Below are 19,388 nucleotides of genomic sequence, written 5' to 3'. Positions count from 1 at the left end.
AGTGGTTCATGTCACTCACACTTGCTCTAGACATGATACAGATATAGACCTTTGAAGACTTAAGCAAAGGTTAGCAGGTAGGAATAAAAGCGAGTGTGGACAGCTGTAGTGTCATGTATGAAGTGACAGTGCATGTTTTTTCTGTAATTTTATTTGAACCTTTTCTTCCTTTCATTATACTCAACCTCCTCCTTCTTCCATCAGTGTAACCTCCCAGGAATCTTTTTGTTTCACATGCAGTCAGTCATCTCTATTACCCTTGTAAAGTTGGTTATAAACAATCTTAAGCTTATTCGATTGTCGCACTGACTGTTTATATATTATGTTACTATTGGCTGCCGTAGTTTTCCGTTTCTACAGAACAAGATGTTAGTGCAAGTGTTTGTGTTTTACTTCTCACATCAAAATCTCAAAATGAGTCCCAACATCATAAAGCCTATAATACTGTGCAATGTAGAAATATTTTTCTAAGGCAGTTTCTTTCGTTTGTTATCTGCCACATGCATTCGCACGCACGTGTTTACAGTCTTGGTGGATGTTTCACTGTGTTCCACTGATCTACAGATTGCTGTGGAAAAACAACTGCCAGCAGCAACACTGAATATAAACATTAATATGTGTTTCTAAGAAAACTCCACAGAGCACCTTTAATCCTGGAACAACATGCAGTGTGACTGAAACATGATAGGTTAAAGTTACTTCCTCTTGTAGTCACCCACACTTCTTTAATTTAACACAGAGAACGTTTATCAGGGATACCATATAACCACTAACTTCCTTCCGTCTTACATAGGACAATGAACTGAATCTCTTATCTTTAGCACAGCCCCATTAACTATTTATATGAAGCCATGAAGTACTGACATGAACCTGCAGAGGCATATAAACACAAGTCATACCAGTTAACTTGTGAGCATATCCCGATCGCCCACCTTCTTTCAAGCTGTGATAGACATGTCGGTCATGATCCATCTTCAGTCCTGCCTTCTCCATGTCCACGTCGTCTCCCATTGGAGGAGAGCCCGGTGGGGAGAGTTCAAAGGACAGGCAGTTGTTGGTGTCCAGCATTATCATTCAGAACGGAGATCTGTTATTTTGGTAAACATTGAACCTTTCGGGCAAAAGGGGGTCCTCCTCCGAAGTCCCAAATGTTGGCACTTTAGGCTGAAGGGGGGAGGGAAAGACGAGTCCTGTCTCAAAACAGCACCAGCTGTCCCTTCAATTCGATGTCCTCTCTCTCAAAGGGAAGAATGTGGATCAAGTGCTGGAGAAGACTCCCATACAACCAGAACGAGCAGGAAAAACACTGCAACCTCCTCTCCTCTAGTGTCTCTCTCACCCTCCTCAGTACCAGAGTAATCGATTGGTCTGTCTCAGTTTCTCTTTCTTTCTTTTCTTCCTCCTGCTCTCTCTTTCCCTTGCAGTGGCAGACGGCAAGTCACGACAGCACTGCTCTGCGAAGGTTGCCCAGAGAGACAAGGGGAGGGGAGGGTGAAGAAATCCACAGGACGAGTTGTGGATGAAAAGACTAAGGGAGACGAGAGGGGAGGAAACTGAAAAGCAGCGAGCAGGGGAGGGAGAGAGGACGGCAGTGATCTCGGCAGAGAGAGAGAGAGTGCCCAGAGAGACTGCTCTGGTTGCAGCTCCTCCTGAATCTTGCGCACGCACGCACACGCACGCACGAGCAGGGAGTGTTGCCGATAAAGTTCTCCTGCTCAGCTGTTGCTATTCATTCACAGTTACAGGCTGAGGGGTGGGGGCTGCAACATGCAAACCTCCTCCCTGTGAAATACATGCACACAAACACCATCAACGACAAAAAATCAGTTCTTTAACACTTTCTGAACTCCTCTAAATACACAGGCTCGCTCTCTCAAATGGTGACTCAGTCGATCTATGAGCAGGTTTTATGGCATGAGTAGAAGCGGCAGTAACGGTTTTCAGCGATGACCTCATAGGACATAATCGACCTTTGTCAAAGATGCTTGAGTGAATCCGATACTGGGATGAATCACATCTCTTTTAAAGTGATTGATTGATATCCAATCACCGCTGCAATTCTGAAACAATTTTCTTGGAGCAGTCTGTCCTTGAGGAAAGGCAGCTTACTCACAAAGGGACTCCGGAAATATGTTTTGAGAAAGGATGTTTGTTATAGGCCTGGTGCAACCTGAGAACCAAAGCAGTTGTATTTTGATCCTGTTGAAAAACTCTGGATTGGTTCGCAGCCTCGTTGCCACCATCAAACTGACTCCTGCAGAATGCTGATGGTATACGCCCCCCCCTCCCTCCTTTCTCTACTGTTTTAAATAGAAAGGCCAGCTGGCTATAAAGGGGCTATATTCAGCTTGGTATCACCTGTGCAATCCCAGGGTAAGGTTACTTTGAGGCACACACATCGTGGCACCGCAAACACACACACAGACACACAGACACACAAACTTTAAGCCCCAATGCCTTGGACTAAATCAATGTTTTATGAGGCATGACACAAAAGGGAGATGCATGGCTTTCATACCTTTCTCCTCCACTATACTTACAGCACAGAGAGCAGTCGACGTATTAATAAAACAATGACCTGCGCATAAATATCACATTAGACCCTCACAGCACGACACCATGGTCAATCCGCACATTGCTCCGCAGGTGACACACCTGAAAACACAGGCAACACCTTGAACAAACAGTGGCTGGTTTCTACAATAACTGTCTGTTATGAGTGTGTGATTAAAGTCCACCTGCTGTTATGAGTCACAGTCTGGACAGGAAACACAGATGACAACACACTCTGGGATTTGGATGTCAGTGTGTGGTTTCACACACACACACACACACACACACACACACACACACACACACACACACACACACACACACACACACACACACACACACACACACACACACACACACACACACACACACACACACACACACACACACACACACACACACACACACACACACACACACACACACACACACAACATCACAACTAAACCTAAATCTAACCCAAACCAAACTGACTTTGTGAGAACAGGCCAAAACGTCCCAGCAGGCCTCATTCCCTGGAGGGTTGCCAATATTTACAATCTACACCACCAGTAGGATGCTTTTACATGCTGTTTATGTACAGTGATTTAGTAATGTAATCACAACCATTCGATTCAGTGGTAATTTGAAACTTTAGTAAGACAAGTTATCATAGTTCTGGCTTTGGGAAAATTCCAGTGAAGCTATTTGACCTTGGACATCCTAATCAGAGTCTTGCCTTATCCGTCACTGAAAAATATTCTTGGGAATAAAAAAAAAAGAAAAACACTTCTTTTTCTGCAAGCAGACAGGATACAATTACAGCATGAAGATCTTGCTGGAATAGTGACTCGGAGACTTCCTGTGGGTGTGTAAATGAATGGAAAACTCCCCCACTGCTTCCAGTTGGTCATTATGACCACCAGGAAGATAAACAGCTAAAAAAAAGTGGTGGTTTCTTTTTAAGTGGCATCCAAACCACGGTTGAAGCTTACAGGCAAACACAAAGGCAACACAAAACAAAACATACAAAAACAACATAGAAAGAGATTCTACAAATGTTCAGGCAAGAAGACAACTGTCAACCACTCTTTTCTCATCAGCACACTGAGGCCCCACCTCTCTGCTATTATCCAATGATTCCACTTGGTTCTGTGCAGGGGGCTTTACAATCATCTAATGAGCTGGAGAATATCAACCACCTTAAATATGTTGTTTCTCTCTGCTGTCATTGGTTGTGACCCTCCCACCCCCTCTGTCACCAGTGTCGAAGGCTCATCTAAGGCACCCCCAAGGGGGCTGCTTCTCATGGGGCTCCATCCCAACAAGTTTTAATCAATGGGATCAACGTCTGTATGAAATAAAGTTTCTGTGTTTATTTGTATCTTTACTAAATACATTGGTAGTTCATTTGAAGATTGAGAGAAGTTGTCAAAACTGAACAACAATTACCGCCCTATGGTTGTATGCTTCCATCAACCAGTGCTGTTTAAGTGTACATACATTTTTTCCAGACAGATATGAGGTCACCATGACCGTTGACCACTGGAGTCTAATCAGCTAATCTTTGAGTCCAAGTAACAACTGGTCCAAATTTGAAGAAATTCCCTGCGGGCAGACTTGAGACATCATGTTCAGGAAGCCAAAAACATGTTTTGTGAGACCACAGTGACGGTGACCTTTGACCACCCGTATCTAACAATTTGATCACTTTGGCTAAGCGAACATTTGAACCAATCTTTTAAGGATTCTCTCATGGCATTGTTTAGACAAGGGGTTCATGAGGCAAAAAAGGATTGTGTGAGATCACAGTGACCTTGGACCATCAAAAGCAAAGTCTTGAGTGCAAGTGAACTTTTGTCCCTAATTTGAAGAAAGTCCCTCAAGGCGCTCTTGAGATATCATGTTCACAAACATGGCTGGATAACCTGAAAACACAATGCCTCTGGCCAATGGATGTCGCTGATGCTGCTGCAGAGGAATAAAAATACTATCAACCACATCCGCAGATGAAAAGCTGAAGAAAAGACAGTGTTCTAACTCTGAATATGGGTCCAAATGTTTAACACTGGCTCCCTGTGCCAGAGTGCTTCTTCAATTAGAGCATATAATTATTTAGGAGATAATGGACATTATTATAGTGTTATTCAGTATATTAACCCTCTGAGTTCACTACTAGTTGCTGTTGCATTCCAAACATCAGCACCACAATTAAACAGCTGCAAAAATACACCAAGTCCTCCCACTGGTGCTCTGTTTATCTTCACACAGCTTAAGTTGGGGAGATAAACTGTCTACAGCCAAAATGTTTTTCATTTTCTACCTGGTCGTGGAACATCATGACCTTCTTTGCACAGAGCATGGCGTGTTCTTCAGACTTGCCCAAAACAATTACCCCACCGCATTCCATTAACCTCTAAGCAAAAATTAGCAGTTTCTGCAAACCTCCCCAGTCACCACCAACAAACAAGACCAGGCAAGTCTGAACCACATGAGGAGCGAGTGAGGAAAATATATTTAACATGTTGACCATGAATTTCTGTCCCCATCTCTCACCCTTTCTATATTTATGGTAGCTCCTCCTCCATGCTTTATTTAGATCATGGAAACAAATAAAATATTCTATCAATGTCTCCTCTTTACTTACTCTTCTGCAAGTTTGCAGCAGAATTGAGATAGTATCGTAACCATTCATATTCAGTGTTATACAGCCAATCAATTTTGTCAAGCAGAAAGTTGGAATTCTTGTTTGTAATATTAGGCATTTTTATTCTTTAACCAGATATTTCCGAAACTAAAAGAAACTAACTTTATACTATATTCTGTGTACAGAAAACCCAAACAAAACATGACCTGCTGAGCAGCCAGCCAGGCTAAATGTCAGTCTCACAGGTCACACCAGCGATTAACATTCCAGCAGTGAAAACTTAAGGTGTTTTTTCCTTTACTTCCTGGTCCCTCCCACCCGCTTTGCTGTGGAATTTACCAGCACTGTTTGAATTTGGCTGTGTCTCAACACTGACATCAGGCCCAGGTTTTCATTGTGTTGATCCACAGACATTTCTGAACCGTAAAGAGGCATAGCCTGAGGAGTCTTGTTAATGATATCTGAACAGAGGCGCTCACACTGAGGAGACTGACAGCTGTATGGCAGCTGTGTGTTTACTCATTAGGAACAGAAGTGGAATCTGGCATAAAACCTTGATGCAAATGCTGCAATAGCAATCCTGCACTTAATCACTTACTGTGTTTGTACTGGAAGAGCACAAACACAGAGAGTTTGTCCTGGAAGATGTAAACTCACTGTCAAGGAGCTTGTAAGCCAACACTTCATGTGTTTGCAGATGAAGCAATAGTACAACTGGATGCATTTTCCCTACATGACCAACGCTCTTTAGCTGCATTCCGGAGAGAAATAATAATTCTCTTTTCAGCTGATAACATGGCTCCCCGCTTCAAAGTGAGAGAAGAGTAAACTTTTTTTGTTTTTTTACTAATTTAAAGTGTAGATTACAGGAAAACAACTAAGTTCTGATAACATTATACCAACAATATTAATTGCTGAGATCTTTGAAAGGAGCATACTTTGGAAACACAGAACAACAACTATAGTCAGACAATCAAGCCTAAATCCATCCATTATCTACGATGCTTATCCTTTGAGATTCACAGGGGGGAGCTGGAGCCAATACCAGCTGACATTGGGCGAGAGGTGGGGTACACCATGGACAGGTTGCCAGCGTAACGCAGGGCCAACAAACAAAGACAAACAACCATTCACAATTTCATCCACACCTACCTCCAATTAACCTAACCCCAGTCTGGATGTGTTTGGACTGAGGGAGGAAGTTGGAGTACTAACCACTGAGCCACCAAGCCAACAGTTATGTGTAATTACAGTAGATACAAGTTTATTGGGACCAACAATGCTGCTAATAATCAGTCACTGCTCAGGGAGAGCTTGATTAAAACAAGTTGAGCAAGTCAGGTAGCTCAAAGTCGGTCTTTAAATTATAATTGATATTCACAACCGAATATGTTTTTTTCAACATATATGGTCATCTGACTGTTTGTTTGTACAATGTTATCATAACCTTTAGAGCCATAGACAGTTCAAACTATTAAACACCCAAGGGGTAAAGACATGTAGCTTTTCTTTCTTTTTCGTCCTTCTCTCCAATACTGCTGGAGCCATTTGAAGGCGTGTTAGAAATATCTGCTGCTCATAACTTTATTACCTACATCAAGAAGGTTATGCACACTTATACGCCCAGAAACAACAATGGCAGCTATATTCCTGTTGCTCTATGTTTGGTTACCACTGGTACCAAAGACTTTAATTTAGAAAAAAGAGGGGGAAATATCCATTAAAAAAAATAGACGCAGTAGGGAAGACCAGCCTATAGTCTAGTATAAATGTGATGCTTATAACATAGATGTCTGATTTCATGTTGAATTATTCACTATTCACTAAAGAATGTAAATAATTGTAGAAAACTCAAAGAGGCCACCTGTATGCTGGTTAATTTTGAAGTGAGTAAAAAAAATAAGCCCTTTAAAAGCCATCATACATGCATGGTCAAAGGGTCTTTGTTGACCAACCCGCAGTCACACCCACCACTGTGTCACATCTGGTCAATAAAAAGTCCAACTGAGGTCTGATTGTCCCCTGATGAAGGAGAGAGGGGCATCTAAGGCAGAAGTGTTGAATGAAAGATGGAGCCACCGGCCAGCTGGAAGCTGTTAGCATCTGGTAAGATGAAGCTTCACTGTAAAACAGACTAGACTGAAGGAGAAGGGGAGTTGAGGTCATGCTCAGCAAATGAGATTTTCAGAGAGGAGTAAAGTCTGAGACAGAGAGGAAAACAGAGTGCCCGTGCTGGAGAGGGGTGTTCCCTGCTCCCTGTGGTGACGGCTTTGTAACACATGGTTACATAACTCCAACATCTGAAATTCATTTTTATTATAACAAATCCCCCCAACCTCCTGCCCTAGTTATAGCTTAAGCCCACATTTGTTTTCTCCTTTACGACTGGTTTCCATTTCAGTCCTGCAACAACCAAACCAAAATGACATCAGCCTTTAATGGGGCCACAGGTTTCTAGTTTTTGTAAATGAGATGCTTATATAAACTTTATATTTTAGTTACACATAATACTTGATTATGCATCTAAGAAAGACTTTCTCCAGAGTTTGCCTTTCATATATGAACAACGCAGCAGGAGATTATCCTGTCAGACCCGTTCACAACAACAAAAGAATCCAGAACACACCAGCAAGGTATTCATTCTGCTGCAGAGATCATGTGTTTTTTTCCAGTACATTGACATCAGCCCTTATCACTAAAAGCTCTCAAATCTCGTTGTCTTTCCAAGTTGAGATCTTTGTTGGGTTTTCTACGTGTGTGGTCACCTCTTTTTCCTGAGATATTTGTATTATATTATTTTTTCCGTTTTGCGTCTGCCGGGTGTTTGAACATCATCTCTTGCCCACTCACTTGCGGTGAATCCTCCTGATAATCTCTTGCTGTATTCTCTGTGGGCTCACTTCGACATTTTCCAGAGTTTTAATAAAGGAGGCTGGCATTGGAAACTCTAGAGAATGTCCAGAGAAAGTGACTAGGACAAATATTGCACTCTCTCATACAGCCACTCCAGACTATTTCAAAAGATTATCTGGAGTTCAGTATGTTTCTGAAAGTAGCTTTAGTGTCCATTCATCAAAGATTCATAAATTTAAAGTTTGCTGTGTTTTCATCAAGTTACCACACTGCTGAAGCCAAAAAACAAAGACAAGACACCGACCCATTCACAGCACTCAGGAGTGCAGAGGTATCAAGTGGCCGTGATGAGTCCTTAATGACCCTGAGTATTTCAATCCAAGCACAAACAGCTGTGTTCTTTTGTCGATCTGACAGCGGGTGCACACTGGTGGCCAAAGAGACGAGCAAATTAAAGAGAAAGGAACCCAGCCCTCCGGGTTTTCCCCGGTGACTCTGCTAATGGTATCTGCTGTTATCAACAAAGTTTTCTGTTTGTGTAAGAAAGTCTTACTCTGGCACCAGAGAAAACTATCTCTCAGGTCTTTTTGTCTGAAAATCATGTTAAGGGGTAAAAAATTACAGACCAAGTCATTTTCTCCTGCACATGTCTCAGCATCTGAGTAATCTTACAAAAACAACAGGAGTCCTGTCAGCTCACAGTGACCACTGTTACATTTGTCTACTAACGTTAAGTGTGCCACACTTGCTGTAGTCAGGTGAGTCACAGGCTAATGGCTGATCTATTATTCAGAAACACCAGAGCGAGTTGAGTTGGAGAAGAGGCACAAACTAATACGACTCGAGGACACATGTTTGTGTAGCTGCATGTCGGAGGAGACAGCAGGAGCTTCTAACTGCATGTACAGTAATTCAAATATTTTAAAAGTAGAGGGTTTGAAGTGGATAATGTCGGGTTGGTTTGACGAGCAGAGTAGTGCAGCATTTAAACTACAAAATCATCCTTTACTTATCGTCACTCAATTCTTGCTGCCATTTTCAAACAGTACAACAATGTCATTAACAACAATGGTGTCTGAAGCTGCTTTCAGACATGCACTGAAGTCCGGACATTTTCTAGAAATGTATCTCTATATTGATCTATGTGAAAAACTCAAATGTCAGTTGCTCTGGACATTTTCTGCAACTTCACCTGCCAGCACCCTAGTAAAATGTCCGAAAAATGTCAGAGTGAGCCCATGTGATATGATATAAATATTCAACACACTGTGCATGATGATGACATTTCCAATGCGATGGGCAGGAAACTGGAAGAATACAAAATTCTCAGGATGAAAAAGAGGTGCCATTCAATTAGAATATGTGTGCTTTTTGTCTGGTTTGTTTATTAAGCTTTATTGGGGCCTTTAATTCTGATTTCTCATTTGATTTGTGCCTGTTTTCATAATACGAAGCCTCCGTTTGCTTTGATTCTCTGACTCAACTTTCCCACCAAATTTGGGCTTTTATGGCCAAACTCCCAATTTTTCAGACATTTCCAGAGTTCATATATAAAAACAGCGTGAGAGTGTGCAACAGCCGCAGGCATCCTTATCTTCTCCATTTTGCGTGTTGTAACACTGATGCCCTCAAGTGCTTGACATAAGATCCATTAAGTGTGAGCTTTTGTGTGTGTGTATATCTTTTCAGATCACTGAGCTACATGAGTGGGCTTGTAACACTGGGTGTGCAGGCACCATGTTCCTGTTGCAGACATACGAGAGCTGATACGAATTCTTTTCTTTAGCTTTAGGCTACAGATCTGAACAGGGCTGTTTGGCTCTGCCCTCACACTTCTCATTATCCAACAGTAATTTACTGGATCACAAATCAAACTTCTTGAGTGTGTTTGAGCTTGTTGAAATTCCATGCTGTCAGAAAACACAGTGAAAATAGAGGGCTAGCAAAGCCTGTAAGTGCATGTCCAGGTTTGTGTTTGTGTGTGTGTCCCCGTAGTGAGTCATGCAGAGTTTGTGGGTGTGTGTGGGGTGTGCGGGGTGAGCTGGACACATTTAAGATTTTAGCCAGGCAGTTGCATAAGTGTGTTTCTGCATGCATGTTTATTAGACTGAAGACAGTTAACATTCACCAAAATACGCAGCATTTGGTCTGTGCTTGTTTAGATTCGATCTGAAAATCACCTCTGAGACTTGTGCTGCAGGTTAATACATGCAGACATCCTTGTTGATCCAGTCATGTTTTATTCCATTTTGACATTTTCTTTTTACTGGGACGTTTTTTTTAATGTTTTGAGCGTCTTGGGCGTATGGACATTATCTAATACAATTCCAGAGTCACCAGCAGAGAGGTGAGGAGATGTGCTACTGGATTGTGTTTGCTGCAGTTGTGTGTTTAGATAAGATTGAAACACAAGCCTTCCTTCCTTCCTTCCTTCCTTCCCCCACATACATTTATACAGTGCGTTTTCATACGGTTATTTTTTATTTCGTCTTCTCTGCCCTTACATACAGCACGTTTCTTCATTCTCTTCTCCTTTTCTCCCTCCATCAATCTCTCCGTCTGATTCTTCCCTTCGTTCTCAGCCTCCTACTCTCAGCCTGACTGAGTGCTATAGGGCCTCTGCTGCTGGCAGCCTCCCAGGCTGTTACATAACAGCACTATCAGTCTCCCTGAATCACTGCTGGGCTCGGCTAGCCTCAGCCTAGGCTATATATCTAGCTGTTTTATCTAAAATACTGCTCAGCAGCATAACACTCCGGCTGTGTGGGATCAGATTGCATCAGCATTTTGAATTTCTGAGAGCAAACTGATTTCTGTCTGCACTCAGCACATTGTAAGTGATTGTCATTATGCAAGAATGAAGAGGGACTTTTTTTATTTACAAGTCTGGATGATGTGGTCGGCATCAACCTCACGGAATTTCAGCCTGAGTCAGCAGCATTTTCTTGACCAGTCATTCTTCCATTTCTCTTACTCCAATCTAGTTGTAGTCCATATGCAGTAACTCTTTCGAAGGCCACTAACTTCTCTCAGTCCCGACACAACACAGTTTATTTATTGAGACCACAAAGCGTGACGTTCCACAAAATCACTGTTTCTCAGTCAGACGCTGGAGGCTTTGTTTCTAGACCAGACAATATAAACTTGCCTGTGTGCCTGCAACACAGCGGGGAAGAAGGTTTTCAATTCAACCCACTGCAGCAAACAACTGATATTACTGTAGCTGTGATGATCAGTGATATCAGAGGCTGGAGAATGAGGTAGAACAAAAACTTGCAGACTCTGTCTCACTCTCTAGGCTGTGTCATGATCTGGAACAATCTGTTCTGACTGAAATCAGTTGGTGATTCCCATGTAAATCTGGAGCAGAGTCTATATTGCCTCCAACCTAGTTTTTCCCCCTGGCTCCAGTCTCCGTCAGGCCTGTGTTCTCTGTTCTAATCTGGCCCTTGGCCTGCAGTCGGTCCTGGGGGAGCAGTGGTGCCTTACCTTGTCTTTCTTCAATTTAAGGGGGAAGGGCTGTCACTTTCTGAGAGTAACCCAATTCATGAACCACACCTTTCTATCCTGCTAAACCCCCACTCATCCGCTCAGGTCTGCCCAGGACAGACCCTGCAACTCTGGCCTCACAGCCCCCACCTGTCGCTTAAAACACTACATCTACACACTGCTGCATAGTGTTTGGTTTATGTGCCACTACCTCAGACTCATGAAAGAACTGCTTCCACAGCATTATCCAATTTAGCAACATCTGGAGGTTTGCGGTTTCAACTTTTAATTGAATCTTTCCTTTGTGGCTGCAAAAATGTCCAGCGCAGCCTCATTGTGCAACAGTGATAAAGCATGTATCAGTTTCCAATCCAAACCAGCAACAGGTTTGCGTCATAGTCATGGTATGTGTCTAAGGAAAGGTTTGTCTAAAGTTAAAGTTTTGCAGCTATAAATGCAGAGCAGCCTCATACAAATGGGTGAACCAGCTTTTCAGACAACAGGGTCAAAACACCTTAGATATTCTGATACATGCAAGCGCTTACAGTACACCTGTACTCAGATAGGTTTAATCATGGATGCCATTTGTTCAAAGATGTGAAAGCAAAAGACAGCGTAGTGGAGTGGACTTTACCTGGCAGGATAGGCATATCCCTCTGCACCATGCTGAAGGGAAGCGTCACCCTCCCAGCAAGTTCAGTGATTCATACTCCCAACACAAGCAAAGGGAACAGTGTGAGAAAACCCAACAGCGGCAGGAGGCTGAATAGAAGTCCAGCAAGAGAAAAAGCCACATTTAACACGTTTTCCTCTCACCGGCAGCTGGTACTCCACAGGCAGCAGTGCACCTCACATTCCCTGTCTCTGGATTGTCTGTCTACAAGTGTGTGCATGCCCTGCTAGAGAGGGCGTGTGCAGGTCTGTGTGTCTGTCCCTTATTGCTCCTTGGATAACAACAAGGTCCACCCATGGGCTCCAGTCTCTCTTTGGCTACACCTTTATTCCTCCCCTTCTCCTCCTGTGAACTTTTGAGGTCTTGTTAAAAAAAAGAAATTAGCAAGAGTCACTCGTCTGCACTCTCACAGCCACTCTGGACGTAAAAAGTAAGGGGAAGAAAACAAACAAGCCTCAGCTCCTCGTGTACAAGTAACCCAACCCCTCCTTTCTTGCTTTCCATTTTCCTTCTGTTGTCTCTCTGAAAAAGTTACGCAATACTGCCATTTCAGACAAGACCTCCCCCTCCTCTTCTCTTTCCCTTGTGCTGCCACAACCCACACTCACACTGCCTTCTCCACCTCAAAGTTTTCAATGATCTCAATCTCATTATCTTGCCGTGACTGCTTTTGTTAGCTGTGAAACAACTGAGAAGCCAGGAAATGTGAACTGCTTTGTAAGACCAGTCTCTGTTGTGTCAGCCCTTTTTGAATCAAAACTCACTCTCTCACACACGAAAACACACACACAAACACCAGGTGTGTTGTACTTCTATCTTAGTGAGGACACTCATTGACATTAGACATTATACATTACCTAGCTACTAACCTTAACCATCCAAACTAAATGCCTAACCCTAAACCTTATTGTAAACTTAAAACCAAGTCTTAACCCTCAAACAGCCCATTGAAAAAGTGAGGACCGGTCAAAATGTCCTCACTTTCCAAAAATCTCCTCACTCTGTCGGGTATATGCTTAAAATGGTCCTCACAAAAACATAAGTACAGGAAGGAACATGCACACACACAAACACACACAAACACCTCAACACTAGTCTCCCATCTCATCCTGAAAAACATGTCATCCTTCTATATATACACATACAGTCATGTGTGTTTAACAGTAGCTCTCCAGCACTCCACTGTTACTGAGGAAGGAACCTTGTGCAATAAACAGATTGCATAACCCGCTGTCAGACATAGAACTTTGATAATCTTTACTATGCGGACATTCCACTGCCAGTGTACTGTGTGTACAGAAAAATCCACTTGCAGCTACATGCAGTGCATCTAGCCAGTGCTCTGAAGCCAGCTTGGTCCAGGAGTACCTGCAGCAACATGTCAGGCTAGCAGAGTGAAGTGTATAAAGAACAGGCTAACAATTGGAGAGGTTGTTTAAATTTGGGAGTGGTGGCCTGAGGCTGCGTGAGAGTGGGTGTCTTTGTGTGGTTCTGTGAGGTAAACATGGTCCTGTGACAAGTAGTCACAGGACCAATCTTAAACATTTCTGAAATCATGTAAACATCCCCTGAGATATTGTGCATGCGTCATAAATACAGCTTTTTACGTTTTTACTATTCTGTTGCAGCCAATGGTTAAAGCTATAGCTGCAGTGCAATATATTTTGATTGTTTGTGTGACTGTGTATTATTCTCCGTCACTGTTGGACCCCCCCAGAAGATGGTAAATCATTCACAGGTCCAACCTTGCCTATCCCTTTTCTCTCCTGACAAATCTACAGTAGGTCAACCAACTGTCTACACAAAACCGGGCCACCCCACGCCCAGCTTGGAACAATGGCCAGTGTGGCTGACTCTGATATGTCAAGGTGTGTGTGTGCACATTTGAAAGGAAAAGTTACACTATGCCAGGGATACTACAATATATATATATATATATATATAAAAATAAGAGATCTTATCTTGGTGACTAAATCAGTTGCGAAAGATACTATTTGATCTTGTGTGGCACTACATAGAAGTGTCAACTCAACAGAAAGTTGTGGTGTGATTTTTTTTTATGATGTAATCGTAACCAGCAACAACAGGAAACAACTTAAAAACAGACTTATCGAGTATAAGAAGAAAGATGTTTACACCTCACAATGTCCCAGAGAATAAAGTCACACCTTCAAATTTGTTCTGTTCAACAGTGTGAGACTATAATCAGCAGATGTTTCAAAAAAATACAAACATTTCTGTTTGACAAATGACCTAAATGGTTAATTATCAAAATAATGCGAGATCATATTCTATTGATTGACTATTGAATCAAATGACTTACAACCTTAGCCCCATATTCACATATTGTTTATTAACAGTAAAGAGAGGGCGTTAACTGCCAAAGATTTCAATCAGATTCTAAAATGTCACCAAAAGCTCAAGTTACATATGTTAAGAAATTAGCCATCTGTTTGTGTTGACTTCCCGGCACCAGGCTTAGTTCATTTGGGGTCATATTTTGGAGATGTGCCCTCAGGTTGCAGGTGCTGGAAATGCAGGCCAACTGTAGTTTACATAGCCTGCATACAATGTTTTCCTGAAGCTCCACAAATGTGTCATCTACTGACCAAAATCTTGACAGGTTTGAGCCTGGAGTGCTAATTACGCTCTGCCGTCAGGTTGGGTTGTAAACTCTGATCATTACCACAGAGGTGTTGTTGCTCGTTTCACCTTCTCCTACATTTATTTTTCAATCACAGAGGGCGATGTTTAGTGACTCCTGTCCGTCGTGCAGTGCATTCAGTGCAGCAGCAAAAGCCCATGCAAGATCCCATGAGGCAGACGTCCACAGCAGTGCTACTTTTTTCATGATCGAATGTTGATTTTTTTCAAACTAAGACAAACAGCACCATCCACACAAGCATTTTGTCTCTGTATCAGTTTTAATCCCCATTCATACTATCACGCCAAAAAAACATACATCACGTGACCACTCGCGTACACTGGGCATACCTGCCGCTTAGAGGAATTCCTGGAGTAATAGCTCATCTCCTACTCAAGTAAACAGTTTCATTATAAAATTCAGAATTTAAATGCACAACAGCTGTTAGCAAAGACAATAGTTTCAGCAACACTTGTAACTGATTATCCATGTTGTGTTATACACTGGTAGCCAGCTAATGCCGGATGTTTTCTTCCTAAAGGGGGGTCATGTGATAGGGGCCTGACGAATCAGCGAAGGGTACGTCCTGACCTAAAAACCCCAATCACCGAGAGGTTGTGAGTGTCTGTCTCATAGTTTTCAAACATCTGTTTCTGTCCGTAGCGACTAAAATGCAGAGTTTTTAAACTAAACCGAGGTCAGCAGCATTTCCAAACTTCTCTTGTTTTGAAGGATGAATTTTGCAAACCAAATATATAAATGAATTTAACTCAAGTTCCCCACAGAGGTTTAAAACACAGGCAGGTGATGCAAGTGCCAAGTGCTTTAAGCTAACTCCAGACAGTGTCTTACATCCTCACAGCAAACATGAAGCACACTCTAATCTCCTGTAATAGAGGTCAGTGCAGAGGAGCAAGCCAATTAGGTACAGCAGCTTCTTCACTCCCTTCTTTCTGGAGTCTTCAGTGCACACAGCCTTCCCCTCAACACTTAAATCTATGTCTCTCTTGCCTCACACCCTCTGTGCTGAGGTAAAGTCTCCACTGACAAATGTACAAGATGTACAGACACATCTGACTTTTAACTTCTGCCTCTCACATAAGTGTTTCTTCTGCTTTCTTCTTAGCCCAACTTATGTAACATGCACACTTGTTTGTGGCTTAGAGGAATTTTTGTTGGAAATCGGCCATCTCTATGAAAGATGAGTCGTCTAAATATTCATTTTAGATGGAAGAAAGAACATAGGACTACAGTTTCTGTAACAGGAAGGTAGAGCGTTTCCTGCATCCACTAGCTCAGATGAAAAACTGTCCATATAGCCTGAAATAACTAATCTGTTAATACAATGTTGTAAGCATCTAAATTTATCTAGTGGACAATGGGTCCGTCTTTGTCTGCCTACTGCAAAACATTCAACCGTGCGAAGCTGCAGGAAACCCTTAATGGAAATGATGTAGTTTCTGTGTTTTGGGAAACTTAACAAAACCAGGTCAGACTTGTGATGAGAGTCAAGAGTCAGGTGGTAGGGGCAAAAGGGCAACATGCACATACACAATGGGCCCATATGGCTGCTAGGCTGCTGAATAGCACCTGATTACAAAGAACTGGACATTACATACAAACATGAAAGCCCCAGTAGAGTGCTGCAGGCGAGTTATGATGTAAGTAACATTAAGAAAAACCCTGTTTCACTGACAAGCAAAGTCCATCCTGCTCCTTACCGAATGATGGCTCTTACGTAAAATGTCCAATATAAATATACGATATTTGTACGCTAAATTTGTTTTTTATGTTAAACTGTGTTTTCATCTTCATCTGCCTCAGGCTTTGCTCAAGTGATAAATAGCTTAATATCAAAAACATGCTAAGAAGTTATTGTGGAAGCCAATACACTGTAGAGCGGTTTAAACAACCAGGCCAGTGCCGATTTGTCCAGCCATAACCATGCTTGTGAATTCAACAACAAAAAAAGTTGAACAGTGAAAAGTTGAGAAAGAATGAGCAGTATTGCTAGATGACTGTGTGCGACAACTCCTCTGACCCGTTCATTCAAAACCAAAATGTGACATGTAGGCATCGTCCAAGAACAAATAATGCACGTGCAACACCGCCTCACCATTCTTGCGCTCCTGTAGAGGCAGTGGGTTGGGAATAGGCTGGAGGGACAGCTCCTGAAGGTCATCAGCCACTGCCTCGCTCTGAGGGCTCGGGGCGAAGCCTGGCGTCCCACTGACTTCCATACCTTCAGGACTTGGCCCCTCCTCTCTGGGTGGTTGTAATGTAGCCAGGGCGACGGAGACCTGTAGCAAATATGAGAATTACTATCGTGGGATAGTAAGGCAGATCAAAAGTCTCTATTTGATAATTAGGGCAACTAGAAAGAAGAAACAGGAATTTGTTTTTATTTCATTGTTCTCTGCCCAAACTGTAAACTGTAAGGTTTTGTCTTATCTCAGAATCTAGTTCAGAACATCTGAATGACATGTAAAGAACAGAAAAACTGTATAAGTGCAAAGTTCACATGGTATTATTGGACAGGTAAACATTATATCTTAGTTATTCGAGCATGTACTGTAAGATTGCTAAGATTGTTTGGCTCGGTGCTAAACATCATGTCATCACCGCATCAGGTCCACTAATGAAATACATAAGGTGCTATGGAAATACTGTGAAAATAAGCTGTGGCTGTCACTGCTAGCTTCAACAGTTGGTAAATGTAAATAGTGACATCTGGTAAATAGGCTACATTTATACAGCAATTTAAAAGTCTCAACAACCACTCAAACGCTCAACACTGTGAGTCACATTCATCCACTCACACACACACATTCATGCTCCTCCATCACATTCACACACTATGCACAGCCACGACTTGCCCAAGAGTACGTCGCTGGGAGAAGCCAGGGATCAAACCATCGACCTCCCAATAATTAGACAAGCCGCTCTACCTCCTGATCCCCTAATTGATTAATCAGTCAGGCCTATATCGGGCATTCTGCGATAATCAGCATTGTCCGATGCCTGCGCTTACAAGGCTAAAAACGACTGCAGACACATCAGAAAAGATTTATTTTATACCGTTACATTTTTATTCAATTTAAAATAAGACATTTTTTAAATCTTTTTTTCATTTTAAATAAAAACAACTTTATACTGGCATAATAGATTGAGGTCTGACATGAGCCAACTTGCCCTATTAGCTGTTGGCAAACCAATTATCGGTCGATAAAGAAATGCACTCTACTGTTTTCCCTTCCACCATAAAAACTTAATTGCAGAGCATTTTAACACAGTGCCCTATTAAAAATGAGCAGAAAATACTACGCTCATTACTGCTGTGGAGAGAAAGGAAAAGCATTATTGGCTTAACCGCATTGATTAAATTCATTACAACAAATTCTCTTTTTGAATGGAGAGAACATCAGTGTAGCCACGTGCTGCATTATGGGTTGTTTGCAGCCTTGATATTGCTCAGACTGCGAGTGTCTTCAAACCTAACTGCCGTGAGTCTCTCAGAGTTAATCAGCCTTACAAGTGCTTGGCTTTGAGGCTGATTAAAAGGAGTCTGTGACGGCAGCTGTGACATGTTCCGCTGCCACAGAGGAAATAAACTCATGATGAGTGAACATTTGTTCTTTAGAGTCTCGTGAAGTTTTTACTGCAGAAATAAACCGGCAAAGAAATCTGTAAACAGCCGAGAATTACAGCTGTCACACACGTTGTGCTCAGAAGGAAGACTGTTGTGAAAATAAGAATGTGGGCGAGGAATTGACTCGCTACAGTAACTCAGTCAGCTGACCAGTGGCCACTGGGAAAGTGAGCTGTCTGCTGACGTCTTGCCGAACAAGAATTTTGGACTGCAGCCAAACGCTGTTACATTATCAGATGGTCATGGGAGGCTGAAATTCAAACCATTGACTATAGGTCTTGTTTTGGAGTTATTTTTTATGGAAAGTTCACATCAGGACATGGAGCTAATATCATTAGCGATCAGATTTGTGTTTATTTTTCTTCTTGCCAAACCTGGGGAAAACCCTGACTCTCCAGTGTGAGATGTAGTAACCTTATATGGCAAATGAATGTAGTAAATATACCCTTACATCTGAGAAGCCCCTCCTTTGTTCCACAAGCACTTTACTGTATGTTCAGAAATGTAATACACTGGATTGCCTCTATTGGCCAATCGGAGTTGAGTTTTATACAAAAGAATGTAATTTAAAAAAAAAGAGATAAATGGTACCCAGGGTTCTTTTACAGGCAACGACAAGTCAGTGCCAGGAAACTGAGCACCTTTCTCTCTCTCTGTGTTTCTCACGCCCAACCACACACATATAGACAAACAACTGAGAAATAAGTAAGAATTATGAGGTTGCAAGTTAAATCAGCTAACAGAGAAGAATTAGCATGTTTGAGCTTTTACAACTGTTGCTGGGGACACTGCTTTAGAAAGGCAGAACTCTGTTTATGGATTTTTTCTTAACCTCCAGTGTGATTTCCATTTATTTAACCCATCTCACAGCTTACCCTCAGAGCTGGAGGAATTTCTCAAA

At 42.2% G+C, this 19,388-nt stretch overlaps 1 protein-coding gene across 4 annotated transcripts in view; it reads right to left on the bottom strand.

The window, feature by feature from the left end:
* The window catches only part of mrtfab (myocardin related transcription factor Ab), a 44,211-nt gene that overhangs the window by 21,389 nt on the left and 3,434 nt on the right, over positions 1-19,388 (bottom strand). For 2 of the 4 annotated variants that reach the window (XM_034571123.1, XM_034571124.1), the window contains exon 1: positions 900-1,633. In XM_034571123.1, coding sequence (XP_034427014.1) covers positions 900-1,074 — 175 coding nt within the window. In that variant the 5' untranslated portion in view covers positions 1,075-1,633. Of the gene's footprint in view, positions 1-899; positions 1,634-16,954; positions 17,139-19,388 lie in introns of those variants that run through there. The other 2 variants (XM_034571125.1, XM_034571126.1) reach the window with 2 other exon arrangements.

This window comes from Hippoglossus hippoglossus, chromosome 19 (genome assembly GCF_009819705.1).
Source record: "Hippoglossus hippoglossus isolate fHipHip1 chromosome 19, fHipHip1.pri, whole genome shotgun sequence".
In the NCBI taxonomy this organism is placed as follows: Eukaryota; Metazoa; Chordata; class Actinopteri; order Pleuronectiformes; family Pleuronectidae; genus Hippoglossus; species Hippoglossus hippoglossus.
The sequence above is the reverse complement of the archived record's forward strand: the minus strand, read 5'-3'. Positions and strand labels throughout refer to the sequence as shown.